Here is a 24400-nt window from a genome sequence, read left to right on the forward strand (position 1 = left end):
GATAATACTTTTTAGTTTTAGTCATATTTTAGTCATTCAAAATGTGTTTGTATTCGTGTTGTTTTTGTTGACAAAAATTCTAATTTCTTCTAGTTTTTGTCGATGTTTACTCACTATTTTCGTCTGTAAAATTTGAAAGTTTCATTCCAACAATAAATAAAACAAGTTTTTCAAGTTTCAACTATTTCAAATGAACATTGACAGATGGGCACATATTGTTGCATCTACAAATCTATCACGTGATAATACACGTTCAGCAGGAAAACAGTACATTATTTTCAATTAATTATATCCACTTGGACGCCACGAACTTTATGAAAAAAAAAAAAAAAAGTTTAAGAGGACGGTCGCCATTAGCAATAGCCTAATGCAAACGTGAACGGGAATGCTATGCTAACGCTACAAGTTACATTTAGTGTTTGATGATCACTCAGCACAGACCTTTTAAAGGCTAAAGCAACATTGCATAAGCTCTCCTGCGAACATAAGACAAATCTTACCGTGTGTCTCAAAACAAGTAATGGGGAGACTGGAGAGGACCCGTGTGGGTGAGCTGGGGGTGCAGTACTTCACAAGTGACACAATCACACACTGTTAGGATGCCGGCTAACTACACATAAAATGTCACACATTGTGAACATGTGACAGAAACTATGGCACATTTTCGTCTCGTTCTCATGAGACGTAAACTGACAATCGTGTCGTTAGGTTTTAGTCTCCCAAAACCTGTTTTTAGCTCGTTATCGTCTCGTCATCGTCATGAAAAAAATGTTAGTCGTTATGGTATTTGGTAACACTTTTTAAAAGTGTCGCCATAACTGTCATAAGACAGTCATAATAATGACATGACACTGTCAAGCGCATTAATGAATGCTTATAACAGATGTCATTTAGTGTCATCCGGCAAATTATCTCACTTTTGAATGGATGTAAAAGATCCAAGCTAGACATAAATAGAGTTAGTGACATAATTTGCCGGATGACACTTATGGACATCTGTCATAAGCATTCAGTAACACCCATGATAGTGTCATTTCATAATTATGACGGTCTTATGATGCTGCTGTCAAATAAAGTATTACCTATTAACCTACCGGTAAATAAATCAATCAATAGCCACACTGGACTATAAGCAGCAGGATTCAAAATGAGGGAAAAAAGTAGAGTCTTATAGTCTGAAAACTATGGTAGGCATGTGTTTGAGAAAATGACAAAAATATAAATGGAAACAGAATTACATACAAGTGAGTTTTGGACTAATTTGACATTATGACCCTTTTTTACATTGGTACATTTTGTGCTTTAGTACATTCATATGGCCACTTTAGGTGATTTTGTCTTCGTTATAATGACTACTCCTAAGAACTATGTATTTGCAGACATTAAGCATTTTTGACATTTTATTTTTGTTTTTATGCAACATTAACAGTTATGTCTTTATGTCATATAAGCATATACGTTTCCTCTAAATTAGGAGGATCTGATATCATTGGAACAGTAAATGGACTTGCTGCAAGTAATAAAGGAAACAACGGTACAAAAAAATACAGTATTTTATAATACACTTTAGAGATTAAAAAAAAAAAAAATTAGCAGCATGTTACTTTTTCAGTCAAATTTTGTCAGGATTACATATCATGGATTGCACACGTTTGTCCATCTGAGCAGACTTGATGTTAACACCTTGACTGGCATTGATGTCGATAGACATCCAACCCTTTGAACTGGGATGGTCCTCCCCTCCCTCTTCAAATGTATTCCTACCACCTACCGACTGTAGGAAACATCTTAACACTGTGTTCAAGTTTAGGAAGTAGACAATGTTCAGTTCATTCCTGACATTTGGTTTCTTTCCTCGTTTTTTCACAGGTTCACAGTCCAACTACTTTGTCTTACAATGCATCTTTCTCTGTCACTCATCCTCCTTAAAGCTGAAGTCACAAACCAGCGAGAGGTGGTCTGAAGGATAGCTGAAAGACGGGAGCCTATTCGGACCGATCTCTTCCTCCGACGGCATGTCCAAGACGGCGTCCACCCTCAGCGTGTCCTGACTGTACCAAATGTAGTCCAGAGTGGTACAGCATTCCCCCGTAGGGCGAATCTTCCACGTCGTGAACTCAGGTTCCGTCGAACAATCTTGGCTGAGTTTTTTGTAAGCCGAGTCCAAACCCAGAGGAGATGTGACAAAACGACAGTACACCTCCTCTGTCGGGATCGCGTTGAAATCACCGCAGATGATCAGAGGGATCGGGACACTTGAGCCAGCTGATGTTCTGACCGTGTGTGTCTGGACCACATTTTGGATTTGACGAAGAAGATCCGACCCCTGGGCACTGCGGAGCCATTCCCAGCCGGACCGGGCCTTCAGGTGGGTCACGGCTACACACACATGCCTCATTGTGATTCGACAACGTAGGATCATCACCAGGGCAACCTGCGACGAGAAAGAGCGGCACGTGAGAGATGCTTTTTTTTAACTTGTTGAATTAATTTGTTGCCATTGACTGCGCTAGACGTCCAATCCATTTGGACTGGGAGGGGCGAATGAATGTAATGACAGATGAGCATTCACAGTCTGTGCTGCCAGTTAAAATGAATTAGACGTCTATCATGGTCAATAGTGAGCAATGAGTTAAATACTTTAAAAACAAAACAAAAAAAACCTTTAGCTTGTAACTAGAAGCCTTAACCAGTGTTTATTTCTGTTTTTATTAATTTTATTTGTATAATTTAAAAATCAATATAAGTGTACTTATTTATTTAGAATGATACAAAATACAATAGTGATAAATAAGTCACTGATGATGTCGTGGAACAGCAAATCCTAGCTTTGTCGTTGGGAAACCTGCCATCCACGCATAATTCAAATGGCTCATTTTTGACAGATTTATTTTGGAATATTGAAGGTGAGTCATTTTGTAAGTGAATAACTTCAAATATTTGTTATCACTGTCAAATTTCTCATCAACCAATGAATATGGTTCACTCTGACATTTTCAATGTTTATGTTTAAATGACCCGTTTTAAAATTGAAGAACTACAAACATTTTTTGCTTCAAAATTTTACATCATCAACATATATGCAATCATCCATTTTGGCAGGACACTTTTAAAAATTTCGTGCCTTGAGTTAAGTTTGTGCCCTAGTGTGTCTGGTCATTGTGATTACCCATCGATTTCACTTTTTGTGGCCTGCTCCTTCAGTGTTGACCAATCCGCTGCCTCTTGTGTCACCCACCTGTGCCTTATTGTCTCGTTACCCCATGTCTTTATTTAAGTTCCTCATGTGCTGTCCGTTCTTGTTGCGTCATTGTCCATTTCTGTGTCCTAGCTTTCGTGTTCCTGTATATCTGCCTAGTAAATTTTTGATATTCTTTTGTTTGTCTTTGTTTTTAAGATCCCATTGTCTTTTGTTTGTACTTTGTTTTTGTTAACTTCAATTGAAGCATTTTTTTTGCATTGTATCCACCATCTTGCCTTGCCTCCCTGTTGTTTCCCTGCAATTGGGTTCACCTCGCCTGCCCACCTAAGATCGTGACAACAACTTATAGGTCAGTTCAAATTGACCCATTTTTAAGTTAAAGACCTACACATTTGGTTTTTCACAATTTATCTGGTTAAAAATATTATCAGATGATTATTAGATGCTTTTTGAACGTGAAAAATAGCCTGGGTAAAATTGACCCAAAAAAATAGTCCTTCCTGAGAAAGCATCCAAACAGGTGGGTTAAGGACGGCATTAATTAGACCAGTCAGTATGGTTACTTTAACAATTTATCATCTGATTTCTAAATTGGCCAATGATTTTGTTTTGTTCTCTCTCGCTAGGTTCATACCGCAGGTCCGATTTTTTTGGTGTTTTTCCGACTCGAGTGAGGGATTAACTTGATGGTCTGAACGTGACAAGTCGCAAAGAAGTGCACCATTTCAAATCCGATCTGGGTCACTTTCATATGTGGTGTAAATCCGATCCGGGCCACATTTTTTCTAGAATGTGGCGGCGGTCTGAACTGTCAAGTCTCCCAATCAGAATTCATGCAGCAATTACGTCAGCAGAGAGCAAGAGAGACAGGGCGCTAAGGTAGCGGTGCAGCTGTGTATTGCCTTCGTGCCTAGTTTGAACGCGGCTTTTGGGGAAGGAGCGGGCTTGACAACAGTCATAATAAAAAAAGGAAAGGGGTTGAGGATAAGCCTGAACGCTCTGTTTTCTCACTGCTCCAAATGAGCAATATTTCAAGATTGCATACACGCCCGGGAGTCGGGGCAAACTGTCCGTGTGTGCGTCATGTGTATGTCGTCATTTTTTTCGATGCGCCTGCGTATGCGGGCCAGTTTGCTCAGTGCATCTCGGACTGCAAATTAGTGCGCATGCGTGATATTTGGACAGGCTCAATGAACAAAGGCAGTCTGAACGGGCACGTCAAAAAAAAAAAAAAAAACATGACAAAAAATCAGAATCGTGCATTAAGACAGACATGCGATATGAACATAGCCTATTTGTCAGCAAACTAGCTCCCTGCTGGAGGCTGAACTCATGCACAGACACACAGGCAGCTTGCCCAGTAACTGTGTAGGGCACAGAATATTTTGGTTTTGATCTGGTCCAAGTAATTGCAGGGCAAGTATTGCTGATACAGATACACAGTGGAGCAAATAAGTATTTAGTCAACCACCAATTGTGCAAGTTCTCCAACTTGAAAAGATTAGAGAGGCCTGTAATTGTCAACATGGGTAAACCTCAACCATGAGAGACAGAATGTGAAAAAAAAACAACAGAAAATCATATTGTTTGATTTTTAAAGAATTTATTTCCTTATTAGAGTGGAAAATAAGTATTTGGTCACCTACAAACAAGCAAGATTTCTGGCTGTCAAAAAGGTCTAACTTCTTCTAACGAGGTCTAACGAGGCTCCACTCGTTACCTGTATTAATGGCACCGTTTTAACTCATTATCAGTATAAAAGACACCTGTCCACAACCTCAGTCAGTCACACTCCAAACTCCACTATGGCCAAAACCAAAGAGCTGTTGAAGGACACCAGAGACAAAATTGTAGACCTGCACCAGGCTGGGACGACTGAATCTGCAATAGGTAAAACGCTTGGTGTAAAGAAATCAACTGTGGGAGCAATTATTAGAAAATGGAAGACATACAAGACCACTGATAATCTCCCTCGATCTGGGGCTCCATGCAAGATCTGACCCCGTGGCGTCAAAATGCTAACAAGAACAGTGAGCAAAAATCCCAGAACCACACGGGGGGGACCTAGTGAATGACCTACAGAGAGCTGGGACCACAGTAACAAAGGCTACTATCAGTAACACAATGCGCCGCCAGGGACTCAAATCCTGCACTGCCAGGCGTGTCCCCCTGCTGAAGCCAGTACACGTCCAGGCCCGTCTGCGGTTCGCTAGAGACCATTTGGATGATCCAGAAGAGGACTGGGAGAATGTGTTATGGTCAGATGAAACCAAAATAGAACTTTTGGGTAGAAACACAGGTGCTCGTGTTAGGAGGAGAAAGAATACTGAATTGCATCCGAAGAACACCATACCCACTGTCAAGCATAGGGGTGGAAACATCATGCTTTGGGGCTGTATTTCTGCAAAGGGACCAGGACGACTGATCTGTGTAAAGGAAAGAATGAATGGGGCCATGTATCGAGAAATTTTGAGTGAAAATCTCCTTGCATCAGCAAGGGCATTGAAGATGAGACGTGGCTAGGTCTTTCAGCATGACAATGATCCCAAACACACAGCTAGGGCAACAAAGGAGTGGCTTCGTAAGAAGCATTTCAAGGTCCTGGAGTGGCCTAGCCAGTCTCCAGATCTCAACCCCATAGAAAATCTGTGGAGGGAGTTGAAAGTCCGTGTTGCCCTGCGACAGCTGGCCTCCGTTATTGCCAACAAAGGGTACATAACAAAGTATTGAGATGAACTTTTGGTATTGACCAAATACTTATTTTCCACCAGGATTTGCAAATAAAATCTTTAAAAATCAAACAATGTGATTTTCTGTTTTTTTTTTTTCCACATTCTGTCTCTGATGGTTGAGGTTTACCCATGTTGACAATTACAGGCCTCTCTAATATTTTCAAGTGGGAGAACTTGCACAATTGGTGGTTGACTAAATACTTATTTGCCCCACTGTATAATTGAATATTTAAGGTAGATGGCAAATCGCTAAATAAAACAAATGTTTCTCCGATGATTAATTTATATGTTGAAATAGCAACGATACTATCAATTATTGCAATTGTTGCTGGGTTAATATTTGGTCCTAAAAAATTATCGTTACAAGCCTGGAATTAGTTTTCAAATATTCGAGTCATAGCTTAATCATAAAGACAGCTGTACCAACCTGATTTGTTGGTATCGTCATTGCAGAGAGCTGTAAGCTGACGCAATCCAAAAGCTCAAAACGTGACTCATCAAAGAAGAGCGCGCAGCCGTCGGGGCCATTGTTGCCCTCCACATCCAGACACGGCGACCAGGGTTTAGGGCAGAATCGGCTGCTGTAACCCAAACGGACCAGAACCGGCTGCAGGGTGTCGAAGTAGTGGTCCACTTCCTGCAGGCACAGGACGTGAGGTCGGTAGGTGAGGATCTCGTCTAAGATGAGGTACTTCCTTCGGGACCAGTTGAGAGCCTCCGGAGGACACTGCACAAAACTGTCGAGTCCTTCGCCCAGAGCTGAAAAAAAAGATCTCCCTTTAATTGGGTGCCATTGAATGGACTTTCTCATTGTGTTCTTCATCACGTTAGATAAAATGGAGAATTGTATCATTTCCAAAGTACGTCCCCTACCTTGGGCCAGAATGTTCCACTGCATCACGCGAATGGTGCCGGCGTTGCTGTCGGAGGGCTGAATGAATGTCCTGCGGAAGCGCGGCGGACGGTCACTGAGGGCCTCCTTGCACTGCCGCAGAACCTCAGCCGGATCGAGGGGACTCAATGAGGAGCCCTTTTGCCCCTGCAATTCATACAAAACAGATGTTGTCATCATCAATTCACACTCTCATTCTTACCAGGGCAAGGTCCTAAAAATATATTGATGTTACTTTTATTTAGAACATGCATACATTTCTGTTTCACTTTTAAATATTTCTATTTTTGAGGGCGCTATAACGTAAATACAAAGCGGAACTACCAGTGCTGCACAGTCAGAATTTGTCGAACACAAGAAGGTTTAGCTGTGCGTGTGCAGTTGCATGTTGGCAGCTTAGTTAGCATAGTCATGGTGGAGAAAACCGATTTAGAGTAGCTCCATACATGGGTAAGTGCAAATTTAATTATTTGTGGCCTGAGAACGTACAGTTCAATGCATGGTTGAAGCCAGTGGAGGGAAACTCGTATGCAGCGCACTGTCCTTTGTGCAAGAAAATTCTTAAAACCGCAAATCTGAAAAGCACAAGGCCATAAATGCCTGCAGCAAACGCTGTCTGTTGTTCACATGTTGGTTCAGAAAAAAAAGTTCTAGTGTTTTTGGTTAGGTTAAGCATTTTGTATCACAGTGTAAAAGAGCTGGGAATCAATAGCCTACTTATACTTTGCAAGGAATTCTGGGAGTCTAATTTTCCTTCAAATCTTTTGTACATTTTGTGCCGTTATCGATGTGAAATGGGTCTTAAATCTGAATCATTTTGGTCTTAAAGTCTTAAGTTTGGATTGTTGAACCCTACAGAGTGTTGACAATGTTTAGAAGGCACGCAGTCACCTGGCACAAATCAGGATCCAGGTTTGTGTCTGCTGGCTGGTAGCGTTCCAAGTGAGCCAGAGGGAGGGGAACACGATGACTGCTGCCACCGCTACTGCTAAGGGTGTGAGCCAAGGTGCTGTACAGCCTGGTGGCACCTCCACCCATTGGATAACCTGGTAAGAAAAAAAAATTCAACATGGTAAAATATTAGTCACGTATTACACAAGAACAAATGTTCAGAAATAAAGCATAGTGAAAGTAGTGGAGAAAGTTTTCCATTCAGTTTGTTTGCAAAGCAGCATGTTTTCGTCATGACTCATAAGCTAACAGCTATGCAGTGTTTTGATCGATAAAACTCTAGGAACTGAGTGATGTTTGAACAGATATTGCACGTGTCCATGTGTACTGAAGCATCTGTTATCAATTAACTAGTGGATAATCTCTACTTTGAAAGACACAAGCTTGACACTGTGACTGGTCTGTGACACAAAATCACCTTAGTGTCAACATGGAGTTAACCGGTCAGACATTAGCCACTAAAGGGATCAAGCTGGAAAAAACGTTTGCATTAGCATTACACTCACTTTATTAGATACCCTTGAAAATGACAGATTTTCATGGACCAATAAGGTATCATAATATTTACATTTGAAAGTACATAAAGGGGAACTTGCGTGCTATTGGGGCAAGTTTGCCAAGTCAGTGAGACCACTGTGGGTCATATTGATTTGGACTTGTTTATAACCCAGCAAACAATCAATACAGAAATAAATTCCAAGTATCCCCATAATATATCTGTTAATTCCCATGCATTTCTGTACTTGTACACACTGCCTCTGATTATTTCCCAATTCCTACTTTTACACTTGTTTTTGAAATTGAGTTGCTTACATGTTATCAAAGCAAGGACGTAGGTTTGCATAGGGACGGTAGGGACCTAACACTACCAACTTTTCAGGATGCTCAAATTATCCCCACCAACTTTTAAGCAACCTGATTTACGTTATATAGGGGTTTTAGATTGTCTTCCTGTATGTTGTAAGGATAGAATTGATCCTACCATTATTAAGCAAATTACAGTACTTTTATTATGTTCAGACTTACACTGACCCCTTTTCACTCGCTGAATGTGCCAGTCCATTTTTTTCCCCTAAAACACATTTTTAATTGGCTGATGACTTGAACCCCCCCCCCACACACACACAAACACACACACACATTCACAGCCCGACAAATACAGCATGCCGCCTCCCCTGCCCCCTTCAAAGACGAGGGGTATTAGAATTTTTTTCCCGCCAGCAGCAGCCACTGTAAGTAATGTAAAAAGACGTCAATGTTGTGGAGGTGGGGAACACTCCACTAATTTTGCTACTGCTACAGTGCTTCAAGTCGATTTTACTCACTGAGATTTCTTGAAGTAAGAAAAACAGCTTGCTGAAAATAAGCTCAACAGACTTATTTTAAGCAAAAAGTTTGTATATTTAATCTAATAAGAAAAACTTGTTTGTCAGAAATGTTCTTAATTAAAGAATATTGAATTTTTTTCTTGATTTAGGTGAAAAAATGACCAACTTTTATATGTATGGGCTCAATACGAACAAATAGTAATATTTACTTAAAGCAAGTGCAAGAATCTGATGCATTAATCTGTTAACTCGCCTTTAACACTCAAAAAAAAAAAAAGATGGGGAAAATAATTTGACTAGATTTAACAAAAATTATCAGATCAAGTTGTAATAAATTTGCAGTGTGAAAGTTAGTATAGGTCAATACAGATTTTTTTTTGCATTAATCATTTAGCCTTAGGTTCATATTGGTGAGAAATGTAGCCCTGACCCCCATTCACCAAATATGTTTGGTCTTATTAATGTCCCGTCCCCGGTAAAAAGTGTACATGCTGTTATATCGTTCCTACAAATATTAAGACCAAACCTACGCCCTTATATATCAAAGTAGCAATAATGATTACTGCTACCACACCCTGGACAACCTACCGGTAGTTCAACGAATACAACAAACAACCACTCATGTTAAAAGCCCCCATCTTGCATTCTTAAATGTGGACAAAAACTCTCATCAAACACAAACACAGAACCAAATTTAAACAACAAAGACAAGTCTCTTACTCATTGTTTCCATCTCTATGTCCACTTTATGTTCTAATCACTGCGTTATCAGGAGCTGAAGATGAAAGTGTTGAGACCGATGTGACGTCTGTCAGTGTAAGCAGAGATCTGTTTTAGCTGAGCTTACTGCAGCCTATAAAGCCTCGGGGGCGGGAGACAGATTAGGAAGCGGAGACGTCATCCGGCCCTCGAAGAGTATGAAGGTCATGTGCTGGTTAGACAGTGAGTAAGCACAATGCTTCTCACTCACTACACCCTGACACACACACACACAATGGCCCATACAGACTGTGAGCTACTTTTTGTCCAAGAGCTTAAGTGAATATAAACACTGTCTGATTTCTACAACTGTTTAGCTGTCACATAGCAACAATTGTGTAAGGAGTGTGTGTTTGTCTCTGAGGGTGCAAGCAATGATTTCCTCTGCAGGTATGGAGCAACCCCTCCTTGTTGCGGTTTCCCAAGCGTCATTTTATCTCATTGTACTTTTCCACAACAAGTACATAATTTAGGGGGGAACCCAAACAATACTAAAATAAGGCAAACAGAGCTGCAAAAAAATAGAATTACACAAGTGTCACAACCCGTAAAAGTGCAAAGGAACTAAAATGAACTTAGTTGTGAAATGAAACTCTTATATAATATTTAATGACTGGTTTGTTTGGTTTCTTTTTTCTAATTTGATGTTGACTTTGGAACTGTAGGTATGTGAACCCTAATGAGCATAATTATAGAGTAGTGACATTTTTGAAAAGACAAAAGTTCTGTAACATGGTTGGAAAATTTCCATGCACTATGCTTTTTGCTCCTTTGCGATTCACTGGTCAAAATGAGAGTTTATCAGTGCTGAAGCTGTGCTGCTAAATTCTGATAAGAAAAGGCTGGTTTTACTACCAGGAACAATAGTATAGCTTCTAAGTACTGGAAATAGACTGCACGGTTTCATTTGACATTTTACTCTGCCACCTGGCAAAGAATGGATTTATCAGGACATCCTTTCACTGTTGTGCTTTGAATTGACAGCACATTAAAGAACGAACAGTACTTTTGGTCTTGGACTGATGACTCATATTTGTGTGTGCACACAACTCACATCTGTACACACCGGATACTTACCACACGTCACGACACGCAAGTGCAGCTCTGAGATGTTGTGTGGGCTGCATGGCCCAGTGGTAATCGTCTTCCAACGTCAAAGGTTGTGGGTTTGATCCCTTTCCTTGGTGGACATGTCCAAGTTAAAGCCCATTTACCATCTGGTGTTGTTGTTCAAGACCAAGATTTTTGGGAGTCAAGAGTGCCTCAAGTACAGGACAAGCAGAGACCTTATATATAACTTTTAAAAACCAACAACGGTATAAACAGTTACAGTGAATTCGCTCTCAATTTTGCTTTTCTTTAAATGTCGTATTTCTGGAATATAAAGCGCACCTGATTATAAGCCACACCGGCCAAATTTCACAAAATTTTAGAAATAAATCCACATGTATGCCGTACTTGTGTCCATATTTTAACATTGGATATTTACATAGATGTTACACAGAAGTATTTTATTGATCAATATATATATATATATATATATATATATATATATATATATATATATATATATATATATATTTTAGGGCTGTCAAAATTATCGCGTTAACGCGCGGTAATACATTTTTTTAATGAATCACGTTAAAATATTTGACGCAATTAAAGCACATGTCCCGCTCAGACAGTATTCTGCCTTTTGGTTAAGTTTTACAAGCAAGGTTTTTGTGCTGTCTAACAGCGAACTCTTGTGGTCGCTTTGCGACATGGTTCATTGCTTTCTTGCCAGTTCAATATGGCTGCACGACGTCATGGGCTGACGCCTACGTTGTAATGTTATGCTTATATGATCCTTGGACAAGATTTGTCCGTAAGTATGGTTGTTGTAAAGAATGTACATATTATGTTAGTAAGCGAAATGTTATATTTTTTGTATGAGACTCTTTTTGTTTATGTTTAGTGAACCTGTATAGCGTGCTAAGCTAACGTTGTTGCTAATGCAATGCTTGTGTACTTTTTTTTGTAGTTTCACTACGGTCTAAAGAGGACAGTGGTTTGAGGCCATTTTATTAATAAATCAGATGAAAAAGGAAGAAGTCTGATTATTAAGGCGTCGTTCACTAGCTGTCTAGCTTTGGAAAAAGTAGACGCTTCAGAGTGAGGACAGCATTTGACAGATTTAAATGACAGTAGAGTGAAATGCCCACTACAGTCCTTATGTACCGTATGTTGAATGTATATATCCATCTTGTGTCTTATCTTTCCATTCAAACAAATTATTTTACAGAATATATATATAATTTACAGAAAAATATTGCATATTTTATAGATTGTTTGAATTGCGATTAATTACGATTAATTAATTTTTAAGCTGTACTTAACTCGATTAAAAATTTTAATCGTTTGACAGCCCTAATATATATATATATATATCTCATATATATATATATATATATATATATATTTCATATATCATATATATATATATATATTTCATATATCATATATATATATTTGTAGAGAAAAGTTGTTTTTATTCAATTGCAAACCTTCTTAGAGACAAATTCCACCCTTGACAAGTTCCAATCAGGTTTTAGGTCCAGACACAGCACTGAGTCAGCATTGTTAAAAGTACATAACGACATTGCTCTTTCTGTGGATAATGGAAACCCGGCTATCCTTGTTTTACTGGACCTCACAGCAGCATTCGATACAGTTGACCATTCAGTCCTTGTATCTCGTTTAGAACATTTCATAGGTATCCGTGGTAACGCTTTAAAATGGTTTAAATCCTATTTACAACATAGAACATTCTCGGTAATGATTGGGGAATTTTCCTCCTCACAAACTTCTCTGTCTTGCGGGGTACCGCAAGGCTCTATTTTAGGGCCTGTTCTTTTTGCGGTTTATCTCCTACCTTTAGGATCAATTATAAAAAAACATGATATCGCTTTTCATTTTTATGCTGATGACCTGCAGCTTTATCTGCCCCTGAGACCTAACAAAAAAACTGCTCTTTCTAAATTGATGGGGTGCATATCTGATGTGAAGCAGTGGCTTGCACAAAACTTTTTACACCTTAACGAGAGCAAAACTGAATTTATTACTTTTGGCACACCTTCCATGGTGAAAGCCCTTGAGCCCAACTCTGGCGCTCCGGCTGACATTTTTAAGACACACGTTAAAAATCTCGGAGGGATATTCGATAGCAGGCTTAACTTTGAAAAACAGATTAGTTCCGTTGTAAGAGCAAGTTTTTTCCAGCTTCGTCTCTTAGCCAAAGTGAAGCCTTTTCTTAGTCGCCACGACCTTGAAAAAGCAATTCACGCTTTTATAAGTTCAAGGCTGGACTACTGCAATGCACTTTATGTTGGCCTACCCAAGTCCTCGATCTCTCGGCTACAACTTGTTCAAAATGCTGCTGCTCGATTTTTAACAGGTACACCTAGACGTGAGCATATTACCCCCGTGCTATCATCACTCCACTGGCTTCCAGTCCATTTTAGAATTGATTTCAAACTTTTACTGTTTGTTTTTAATTCTATTAATGGCCAGGCTCCATCTTATCTATCGGAAATTTTAACTTTTCGTAACTCTGGCAGGACTCTTCGCTCGACCGGCCAGCTTCTTTTAGATGTTCCAAGGTCAAAACTTAAACAGTGGGGAGACCGATCCTTTGCGGTTGCTGCCCCCAGGCTGTGGAACAGCCTTCCCCCCGAAATCCGCACCACCACGGATGTAGGTCTTTTTAAGTCTCGGCTAAAAACACACCTTTTTAGACTCGCCTTTTACAAAGATTAGGATAGCCTGGTTTTATTAGCTTAAGGGCTTTTTTAATGTTTCTTTTCGATTTTATCGGTTTTATTGTTTTACTTGCTGGAATTTTATTGCGATGCGCTCTTTGTTTTATTTTATTTTGTAAAATGTCATTGTATAATATTTTCCTGCCTTTTATTTATCTTGAGCCATGTTTTGTTGTAAAGCACTTTGGGGGCCTTTCGGGTTTTGTAAAGGGCTATATAAATAAATTTGATTGATTGATTGATTGATAGAGAAAAAAAAAAAAGAAAAAAAGAAAACAGCTAAAGACTAAAATATTCAGTTCAATATTGATACTCAATAAAATACTCTTTCGGTGCCATTGTCGATGACCAAAAGCTCCAATCATTTGGCTCTTAAAAACTAAAAACATTTTAAATAGAGATGTCCCAATCCGATATTTGGATCGGATCGGACGCCGATATGAGCAAAAAAATACGCATCGGTATCGGATCGGAACACGGAACAAATTCCGATCCAGACTTCCGATCCAATTTTTAAAAAAAAAAATCCGGTCCGGGTTTTCCAGCGCACCGATTTACATAATCCATTCCATTTTTTGCTTCGGTTTCCCTAAAATCCGGGCCGCATTTTACGGCACACCTTCAACACACTACATTTACATTACCGTCTCCCAATTTACCGAGAGACTTTATCGGTAAAAATGTCAGCTGTGTGGGATCATTTCACCTTAAAGGACGACAAAGACGAAGAGGCAGAGAGCAACATATGCCACAATAAAGTCAAGCGTAGTGGTAAAGCTGTAAGAAGTTTTAATGCAACCAACCTAATCAAGCATTTAGCGAAATGCCACCACAAACAGTATGAGGAGTATGTTAAGAAAACCGAAGACAAAAAGAAAGGTCCTACGCAACTAACACTGGCAGAAACTTTTGCTATGCGTGACAAACTGGCACTCGACAGTCCCAAAGCCCAGGGAATAACAAGAGTCATTGCCGAAGAATTCATTCTGGATGACAAGCCATTATCTCACGCGAGTAAAGACGCACCATCCAACATGCGATTCGGCCGCTGAAGATTCGAGAACGATTTACAAACATCCAAATTCCGATTATTGAAATATGTCAAGTAAAGCGGAACTAATACACAGCGCGGTCTTCGGGACGCAATGAGAAACTGACCACATTGCGTCCCGAAAGTAAACATAACTTGTCTTAGACCCGGGTAATGCCAATGCTCAACTCACGGCTTTAGCTCAACTCATGCCGCTGGATAAAAAACACAAGAATACCTGACTGCTGCTGACAGCCGCAACAAACTACGTCAACGTCGCTTTACTAGAGATAATAGATATCATATGTATAAAGAACCAGATGCTACACGACAGACTCGACTGCGTTAGCAACATTGAAGTATTGAAAACCAGATGCGTTAGTAAACAGCCGCCATCTTAAAGCAGAAGACTTCCCTAGTAGGCTGTTGTGAACCTTCCAAGCGAACCTAATTAACTTTTTATCTAAAATACTCCTAAATCGGCAAAATCTTGACTTGAATCTATCTTCAAAACAGTTTTAAAACTTTCACATGTCGAAAGTAGACAGAAGGGAAATTATGGAATAACGGGAGCAATTTTAACAACTTTAACAGTTGATTCGCAAAATTAAATGAATTGAATGTAGTTTAAAGCTGCTGATACAGAATGGGGACTTGAGTATTTTATTTACTGTTTTAAAATGTTAACTTGATACTGAAACAGTCGTTTATTTAAACCTGAGAGACTTTTTATACAATTTTTGTAACTAATGCACGAAACATTAAAAGCATCTAATAGCTTGGGGGATTAGTGGGATTTTCCACTGAGGTTGTTGGTGTGTTTTGCTTTTTTAAGACAGTTTACAATATTATTTGCACGTTTTACTGACTGACTATGCCATTTCTGTTTGTTATTTATAATGTTTTGTGTTTGTCACTGAATAAACAGGTCAGTTTCTTGTTACCAACCGTTGTGTGTTATTCAAACTCACCTAATTCAGCTGGCTAGTTGTTATCAAGGGTACTAAAACCTTTTTCAACATGAGTCTGACTACTAAGTAAGGAGGCTAAATAACTTCAAACTTTAACACATGCTCAGATAGGTCGGTATCGGCCGGTATCGGATCGGAAGTGCAAAACAATATCGGTATCGGATCGGAAGTGCAAAAACCTGGATTGGGACATCCCTAATTTTAAATGATTTTTATCACTAGTAGACATCCAATCCATTTGAACAGGGAGGGTGGCAGCAAATTTGTTCATTCACTTTCCAACCCTCCCACTTAAAATGGATTGGACGTCTAGTGCAGTGAGTCGCAGGCAATGAGTTAAAAATCAAATCAGCTGTTCCTCTGGCCAATCTGCATAATCCCACCAATTATGAGGATAAGCGGCATGGAAGACGAAAGAATGAATGGTTGTCCAATCCATTTGAAGTGGGAGCTAGGCATAGGCGGAGTTTGACTTTTGGGGCAGGGGGGGGCACAACATGTTTATGACCCCCAAACCCAGTGTCAACAATAAAATTAACTTACAAAAATATTTATAATAATAAGTTGAAAATTAGCATTTTTTTTGTTTCCCATCATTCTTTGGGGGGGTGGGGGGGGATTCTAAATAAGGCTACTTAGGACAGCTATACTTTTTGCCAAGATCGTCATCCATCAAATATGGTATGCATGCCGGTGTCGTGCCAATGTAGTTACCCCATTCAAAAACTGTATCCCCTGGGCGGAGCCACTGTGCTGCACTGATTTGCTTGATTTCCATGTTTTAGTGATGTAGTTATCTACGACATTTTAAAACATGGCCCATCCATCAAAAAAAAACCTTTTTTTTTTGTCGTATAACGCAAAATACGTACTGAACGTAAAATAAAGCAATGATTTATTGTTTTACTCATTGGATGACCTATAACTGTTATTACTAATTAAAGTCCTCTTAGGAGTTTCTCCAGTTTAATAAATGTCAATGTCCGAAATATATAACTGTGGTTCTTTTCTGGCTTCAATTAATTAAGTCGACATAACTGATAACTAATGTGTGTGTGTACGCTCCCGAGGCAAGGGGATACAATTTTTGATGGGGGTAACTACATTGGCAAGACACCGGCGGTGGCTCTGTTATACAATTAGCGTCTTTAGTGGGGCAAACTCCGCTCACTATTTTGACAGTGGTCGCCGGCGTTTCATGGTCCACATTTGCAGTCTTTGATTCTTGCTCAGTAGTTGTTGTCGCTTTTGAAAGCTTAGATTTGAAAAAATTACGTATCTTGTCTCTTCGGTCCTCGGGTGGTTTTGGCTAAGCAAAGCAAATGACTGTCTAAGGCGCTAGTCACATGATCTGTTCGAAAAATAATTTTGACCCATTATAAAAAATTTCTTTTTCCATTTCATTCATTTTTGTTGTTTGTTTTATTGCTTTACAACTTATTTGGACAATATTTTACCAGAAAATTATTGGTTTTAAAATTATATCCTGTATAGGAAAGTCAATTACATGCAATGACACTTTTCAGCCACCAGGGGGGCCTGGTCCTCCTGGCCACCCCTGAAAATCCACTTATGGAGCTAGGGCCTTCAACGGCAGCCAATGAGTTAACAAGGAAAATGCGAAAATGTCCTCCATTACTCTAAACAGTATTGCAAAACCAAATTTAACCCATGAAACTAAATTTCTGGTGGCGGGGTTGTGCAAAAACAAATATACAGTGGTATGAAAAAGTATCTGAACCTTTTGGAATTTCTCATATTTCTGCATGAAATCACCACCAAATGTGATTTGATTTTTGTCAAAATCAAACAAATGAAAAAACAGTGTGCTTGAACTAAAACCACCCAAACATATATAGGTTTTTATATTTTAATGAGGATGGTATGCAAACAATGACAGAAGGGGGAAAAATATGTAAGTGAACCATCACATTAAATATTTTGTGCCCGCCGCCCCTTTGGCAGCAATAACTTCAACCTGATGCTTCCTTTAGCTGAAAATCAGTCTGGAGTAGGACTAATCTTGGCCCATTCTTCCCTACAAAACTTCTGTAGTTCAGTCAGATTCCTAGGATGTCTGGTATGAATCGCTGTCTTTAGGTCATGCCACAGCCTCTCAATGGGGTTCAAGTCTGGGCTTTGACTTGGCCACTCCAGAACGCGTATTTTGTCCTTCTGAAACCAATCTGAAGTTGATTTACTTCTGTGTTTTGGATCATTGTCTTGTTGCAGCAGCTATTATTTTTTTTTTAGCTTCAACTGTCAGACAGACGGCCTCAGGTTATCCTGCAAAACATCCTGATAAACGTTTGAATTCATTCTTCCATTGATGATTGCAAATTGTCCAGGCTCTGAGTTAGCAAAACAGCCCCAAGTCATGATGCTCCTTCCACCATGCTTCACGGTGGGGATGAGGTGTTGATGTTGGTGAGCTGTTCCAACTATCCTCCACAATCCAAACAATTGAACTTTGGTTTTATCAGTCCACAAAATATTTTGCCACAACTTCTTTGGAGTGTCCAAGTGCCTTCTTGTGAACATTAAACAAGCAACAATGTTTTTTTTTAGACAGCATTGGCTTCCTCTGTGGAGTCCTCCCATGAACACCATTCTTGGCCATAGTATTACATACAGTTGATGTGTGCACAGAGATTTTGGACTGTGCCAGTGATTTCTGTAAGTCTTCAAAAGACACCCTATGGTTCTTTTTCTACTAGGGAGAGAAGCAACAGTGCCGAACTCTCTCCATTTGTAAACAACTTCTCTGACTGTTGATTGATGAATATCCAGGCTTTTAGAGATGGTTTTGTGTCCTTTCCCAGCTTCATGCAAATCAACAATCCTTGATCGCAGGTCTTCTGACAGCTATTTTGACCGAGGCATGGTGCACATCAGACAATGCTTCTCATCAAGACAATTCTAACCAGGTGTGTGTTTTATAGTGGGCAGGGTAGCTTTAACCCACTCATCGATGATTGGGCACACACCTGACTTAAATTGTTTGGTAAAAATTGGTTTCAATTGCTGTTTAAGTCTCCTTAGGCCAGTGCTTCTCAATTATTTTCTGTTACGCCCCCCCAAGGAAGACGTAAATGTTTCGCGCCCCACCAAACTCTCTGCCGCCACTGTAAATAGTATCATTTGTCCATAAAATTATTATAAATACGCATCTGACTAACATTGTGTCCTTTTTTTCTAATAAAGAAAAAAAGTAACAAAGATCAACTTATAATAAAGCATAACCTTATTTACATAGTTTTGTTTGTAACAGAGAAGACTTGACGCGCATCAATTAGCCTGAATTTTTAAAAAAAAGTCACATCCAAACTGTAAAAAATACACTCAAGGTACATTTTTGACCATTTGGTACAGAAAAATAAAATGTAATAAAATCAGTAAATAATAAAAAATTAAAATTGATTAGAAACATTCACTCATGAGGACAATATGCCAAAAAATTTGACCGAAAAAACAAAACTGAATAAAAGAAAAAAAGAGTGTCCTTGGACAGAAGGACGGTTTTTATTTTTGCTGCTCACAGTATTTACCTTCTTTGAAATGGTGTGGAGTTATTTTGTAATGACCATGCTAACAATGCTCACTGGTTTACTGATATAACACTGACAAAGCAGGACGATTGTTGGCAATATTCGGCACGTTCTAAAAGGCAAACGGCACGAAAAAAGCGCATTCTCGGCGACTGACGTAGAACCGTAGGTGAGGGCGGTCGTCGTGACGATCCCAAGCCGACAATGGCACTTCTTGGGCGGCGACGTGAGAACCGGACAAGACAGTGGGTCGCTGCGTGAGTGAGTCCGGTCGGAAAACGGCTTTCGAAAACGGCGGCGGGACATTGCTCTTCCTACCTGTTTTCTGTGTGTGCTTAGTGCTCTTCCTTAGTTCAAAAATACTGCGTGCACTCTGAAAATGAGAGCGCCACTGCCACCCACTGAGTGGATGTGCAAGTACACTTTATTCCAGTACGGCAAAAAAAAAAAAAAAAAAAAAAAAAGCATGTTCCCCAAGGTCACATGCGCCCCCCCTGGCATCGCTCTGCGCCCCCCCAGGGGGGCGCGCCCCACTATTTGAGAAGTACTGCCTTAGGCAGAAGGGTTCACTTACTTATTTTTCCCCCCTTCGGTCATTGTTTTCATGCTATCATCATTAAAATATGAAAACCTATAAATGTTTGGGCGGTTTTAGTTAAAGCAGACCTTCGGTCATTGTTTGCATGCTATCATCATTAAAATATGAAAACCTATAAATGTTTGGGTGGTTTTAGTTAAAGCAGACACTGTTTTTCTATCTATGTGATTTTGACAAAGATTAGATCACATTTGATGGGGATTTTATACAGAAATGTGAGAAATTCCAAAAGGTTCGGATACTTTTTCATACCATCTGTAACCGTAACTGAGTATCTATACTTTTGCAATCAAATGCAGTATATCTTTGATATCATTGGATGCTTTTGAAAACCCCATTCAAGACATATAGCTCATTGGCCTGTAAAAATCCACATGTGCAATGCAGAGGGGAAAAAAGAGGCAGGTTATAGTCAGGAAATTACTGTAAATAACAGTAACATCATAATTATCGTGACTAGTCATGAGTGTTACAACACTAGTGGGATGTGTGGCAAGCGTTATTTGTAGCACACAGGCGGGGGATATTTAGGAACATCAAGTGCTAGATTGGGAAAACATGAGCAGCTTTAGGGTGTATTGACAGAACGTGTGTGTGTGAAAGAGAGTGAAGGATACAGTGCCAGAGAGAGCGATATACTTTAATAGGACGTTGACATTTCCATGTTGGGAAAGGGCAATTGCCTCATTACATTACAGTACTTTGCACTGGAAAACATTGTGTAGGTCATTTTGCATGGTGATTTCACTGTCTTGTTTTGCTGTCTGCTATGAATTCAAAAGGTTGTGTTATTTAGCGATGAAGTCAGAAAGGCATACTTTTAAGGAGTATTTATGGTTCAAAGAACAGTTTTGAGAGACAAATGTTAAGTTTGTTTTTTCACAAGGCTACAGCAGTCTATTTATGAGTACTATATATTTCAACACCATACCAAAAGCCATAAAAACATGTTCGCCATTCATCCTACCTAAATCTACACTTTACCCTCTGACCTTTAGAGCAGCCTCCTCCTCCATAACAAACTTTGGAAGTCTGTCAGTCCGCATGGATACAACAACTACAGTATGTACAGCTGCAAATCTTAACAAGGTTGGAAATCGGTTGAACTTGTGACGTATGCCATGCATGAGTTTAAAAAAAAATTTTTTTTTTTTAAATAAAATGTATTTAAAACAACACAGAGATTACAAGAGAGACAAAAAAGAAAATATGGGAAAAACAAAAAATCCATGCCAAGCATACCTGTTGATGAAGTTTTGCTTCCTCACTGCTATGTGGATATCTTCCTCCTGTTGCTTTGCCTGTGTCAGGTTCTAAATGGTTTTGGGTGTCACAGAGGTTCCAATGAGGGGACCCAGCTGACAGCCAGTGTTGTTGCCAGCCTGTGCGTTTCCACGACCCGGTTACATACCAAGGTCATCGAGGAGGGAAAGCAAGATAGAAATTTGCAGTGAGAGGTCGAGAATTCTGCCCCCTGCTGGACGTGAGCTAGTTAGCACACTGCCCAGTCAGTCAAATTTGATTTAGGGAAGAAGTCAACAAGTCCTCATGAAACTTCTACAGAACTGAACTTATTTTTAGAACTTTTTCCAGATCGCACGATTATGACTTAAAGTCCTCCTTTTCCAAGAATCATCATAGGTTATTAACGGAGGAATACTGTAAAGCAGGGGTCCCCAAACTACGGCCCGCCTGCACATTTGGTCCGGCCCCCTGAACATTTTTTTATTTTTTTTTTTAATAGTGTTATTTATTTCCTGGCTTTTTTTCTGTGAAGAACACAGAGAGGGTTATTTGGTTATTATCTATTTAATTAATAGTGTTATTATTATATTATATTATATTATATTATATTATATTATATTATATTATATTATATTATATTATATTATATTATATTATATTATATTATATTATATTTATTTTGGGGTGTCAAACGATTAAAAATTTTAATTGAATTAATCACAACTTAAAAATTAATTAATTGTAATTAATCGCAATTCAAACCATCTGTAGAATATGCCATATTTTTCTGTAAATTGTTGTTGGAATCAAAAGATAAGACACAAGACTGATACAGTATATACATTCAACATACCGTACATAAGTACTGTATTTGTTTATTGTAACAATGAATCGACAAGATGGCATTACCATTATTAACATTCTGTTAAAGCGATCCATGGATAGAAAGACTTGTAGTTCTTAAAAGATAAATGTTAGTACAAGTTATAGAAATTTTATATTAAAACCCCTCTTAATGTTTTCGTTTTAATAAAATTTGTAAAATTTTCAAACAAAAAATAAACTAGTAGCTCGCCATTGTTGATGTCAATAATTACACAATGCTGAAACCCATAAAATCAGTCGCGCCCAAGCGCCAGCAGAGGGTGACAAAACACCAAAAAACACAAGTAACAAATGGGCATGACACTGTGGTGTCATTTTCATCTGTTTGCACGGGGCATGTGCGTAAAATGCGTCAAATATTTTAACGTGATTAATTTAAAAAATTACCGCCCGTTAACGCGATAATTTTGACAGCCCTATATATATATATATTATATTATAATATATTATAATTTTTATTTTATTTACTTTTGTTCTGTGAAGAATCCAGAAAGGGTTATTTGATTGTTATTTGATTTCTGTTACAAACGGACCCGGCCCCTCATCAGAGAAGGGAAAAGTTATGTGGCCCTCACTGGAAAAAGTTTGGGGACCCCTGCTGTAAAGCTTTGTTCTGCTGCAATGGTTAACCGTACAGTAGTGCAAATACTTCATGGAGGCGTATGTGTTACTATGACAACATAGCTCTTAGGTCAGGGGTTGGCAACCCAAATTGTTGAAAGAGACATATTGGAACAAAAAACAGATATGTCTGGAGCCGCAAAAAATTTAAAGCTTTATAATTCTCGCAGTCGGACATCCGGGCATTAATGGCGTCACCAGCCACAACAAAGCATCGCCATATTGAAATGGGGGCAAAACACGAGTCACAAGCAGTTGCTCTGTCGTGAATTGTAGTACAAACGCGTTAAACTTTTGTCTTATTTGCGGTCTTTTTTTCTGTCGGAATGACTAAAAGTTGCCGTGTTGCAGGTTGTAACACAAGGAAGAGCTGGCGCCGCATTTGAAGTTCTTCATTCTTCCTCGTGAGAAGAAAAGGTCAAGAAATTGGCTGAAAGCAATCAAGGAACAGTAAAAGAAGACGGTTCCGTGGACCAGGCACATTTACGTTTGCAGCCGACATTTTATTACTGGTGAGTAAACTTTAATCGATTTTTTGTTGTTGTTGCCCCAATTAGCTGCTAGGATTCAATAGACTAGGCAGTCGTTATTATTACCGGAACCGACAACTCGCAAAGCGTTATTTTTGTTTTACTATGAACTGCTCTGATCGGTCAGTCGGTATATTATTGGCCTGGGGAATTGGTGGGAATTGGTTATTTTGCTGTGACGAGTTCACGGCTAAATAACGCTTGGAGGCGAATTACCGGTTACGGCAGAAATAATCACTCCGTATATACTACCAGTTTTCTTTGTTCCACACAGTACATATCCCACGTAATTGATAAAGGTCAGCTTACTGGGTGACTTTATGAGGTAGTTGCAGATGTTTCCGAATTCCACTGCAGGCAATTCCTTTGGATTGTTTATCCAGTTATCAGCTGCGACTTTGTATGTGCAAATTTGCAGGCCAATACGCGACAATTTTAAGTTGTATTGCCTCCTCGCGTCTGTCGGCAGTGACTCGTGATAATAATAGATCATGTTTAAGACGTTTTTATGAAAAATAGATGCAAAACATAGCTGAAATATATGAATTTTAGACAAGGTTTGTCTATGGATGTTTACCTGTGTGTGCCCCCCTCTCAAAATGGCAACACGTTGCTATGCGAGATGACGTCATCGTCATATCACGCTGACAGCGAGAATGAAAGTACAATATGGGTTATGCATAAATCTTGTTGGCTACGAATACATAATGTGCCTTTATGATTACCGTATTTTCCGCACTTAAAGGTGCACCTCAAAGCCTTCAATTTTCTCAGAAGCCGACAGTATAATCCGATGTGCCTTATATATGAATAGTATTGGTTAATCATGACGACATTCCATTTAGCTCAGCTCCAACTTGTGGATGCGTAACGCAACGCCAACTACTACAACTAACTATTACTACTACTGCGCCTTATAATGTGATGCACCGTATACATGAAAACGGTTTTAAAATAAGCCATTCATTGAAGGTGCACCTTATACTCCGATGCGCCTTATACAACGGAAAATATGGTTAAATTTGTATTTTCCCTGCAGTGCACCCTGTACAGAATAATGATAAAATGATATTTCGGCACTCGAGATCACCGTAGAATCAAATTAAAAACATTTAGGCAGATTTAGGGTTAAAAAAACAAAATGAATGGGGTAAAGTAAAAGCATAGAACATTTTGGACAAAATTAAAATACTAAACCGATGCAAAAACATGAACAATAAAAGTAACAATAGATTAAAAAAACAGCGAAAAACTAAAATACAAAGAAATGATCATTATTGTGGATAGGCAAGTCCGAACAAGTGAATT

At 39.0% G+C, this 24400-nt stretch overlaps 1 protein-coding gene across 2 annotated transcripts; it reads right to left on the reverse strand.

The window, feature by feature from the left end:
- Positions 1–1387: 1387 nt before the first annotated feature.
- On the reverse strand, positions 1388–21191 carry noctb (nocturnin b). 2 transcript variants are annotated; one of them, XM_057844192.1, is made up of 5 exons: positions 21054–21191; positions 7718–7872; positions 6808–6973; positions 6362–6693; positions 1388–2434 (listed from the first exon to the last, which is right to left on the reverse strand). In XM_057844192.1, exons 2-5 carry the CDS (start codon positions 7862–7864, stop codon positions 1913–1915), a joined length of 1167 nt encoding a protein of 388 aa, XP_057700175.1. In that variant the 5' UTR covers positions 7865–7872; positions 21054–21191; the 3' UTR covers positions 1388–1912. The 2 variants fall into 2 exon arrangements, with proteins under 2 accessions (XP_057700175.1, XP_057700174.1); XM_057844191.1 differs by lacking the exon at positions 21054–21191 and adding an exon at positions 9826–10107.
- Between the last annotated feature and the right edge of the window lie 3209 nt (positions 21192–24400).

This window comes from Corythoichthys intestinalis, chromosome 8 (genome assembly GCF_030265065.1).
Source record: "Corythoichthys intestinalis isolate RoL2023-P3 chromosome 8, ASM3026506v1, whole genome shotgun sequence".
NCBI classification, from domain to species: Eukaryota; Metazoa; Chordata; class Actinopteri; order Syngnathiformes; family Syngnathidae; genus Corythoichthys; species Corythoichthys intestinalis.

Bases quoted from the DNA above. Each gene is read 5' to 3' on its own strand.
- noctb (XM_057844191.1), bottom strand. The intron at 6,974-7,717 runs GTGACTGCGTGC...TATGAATTGCAG, and splicing joins TGGATCCTGATTTGTGCCAG to GGGCAAAAGGGCTCCTCATT. The intron at 6,694-6,807 runs GTAGGGGACGTA...CTTTTTTTTCAG, and splicing joins GTGGAACATTCTGGCCCAAG to CTCTGGGCGAAGGACTCGAC.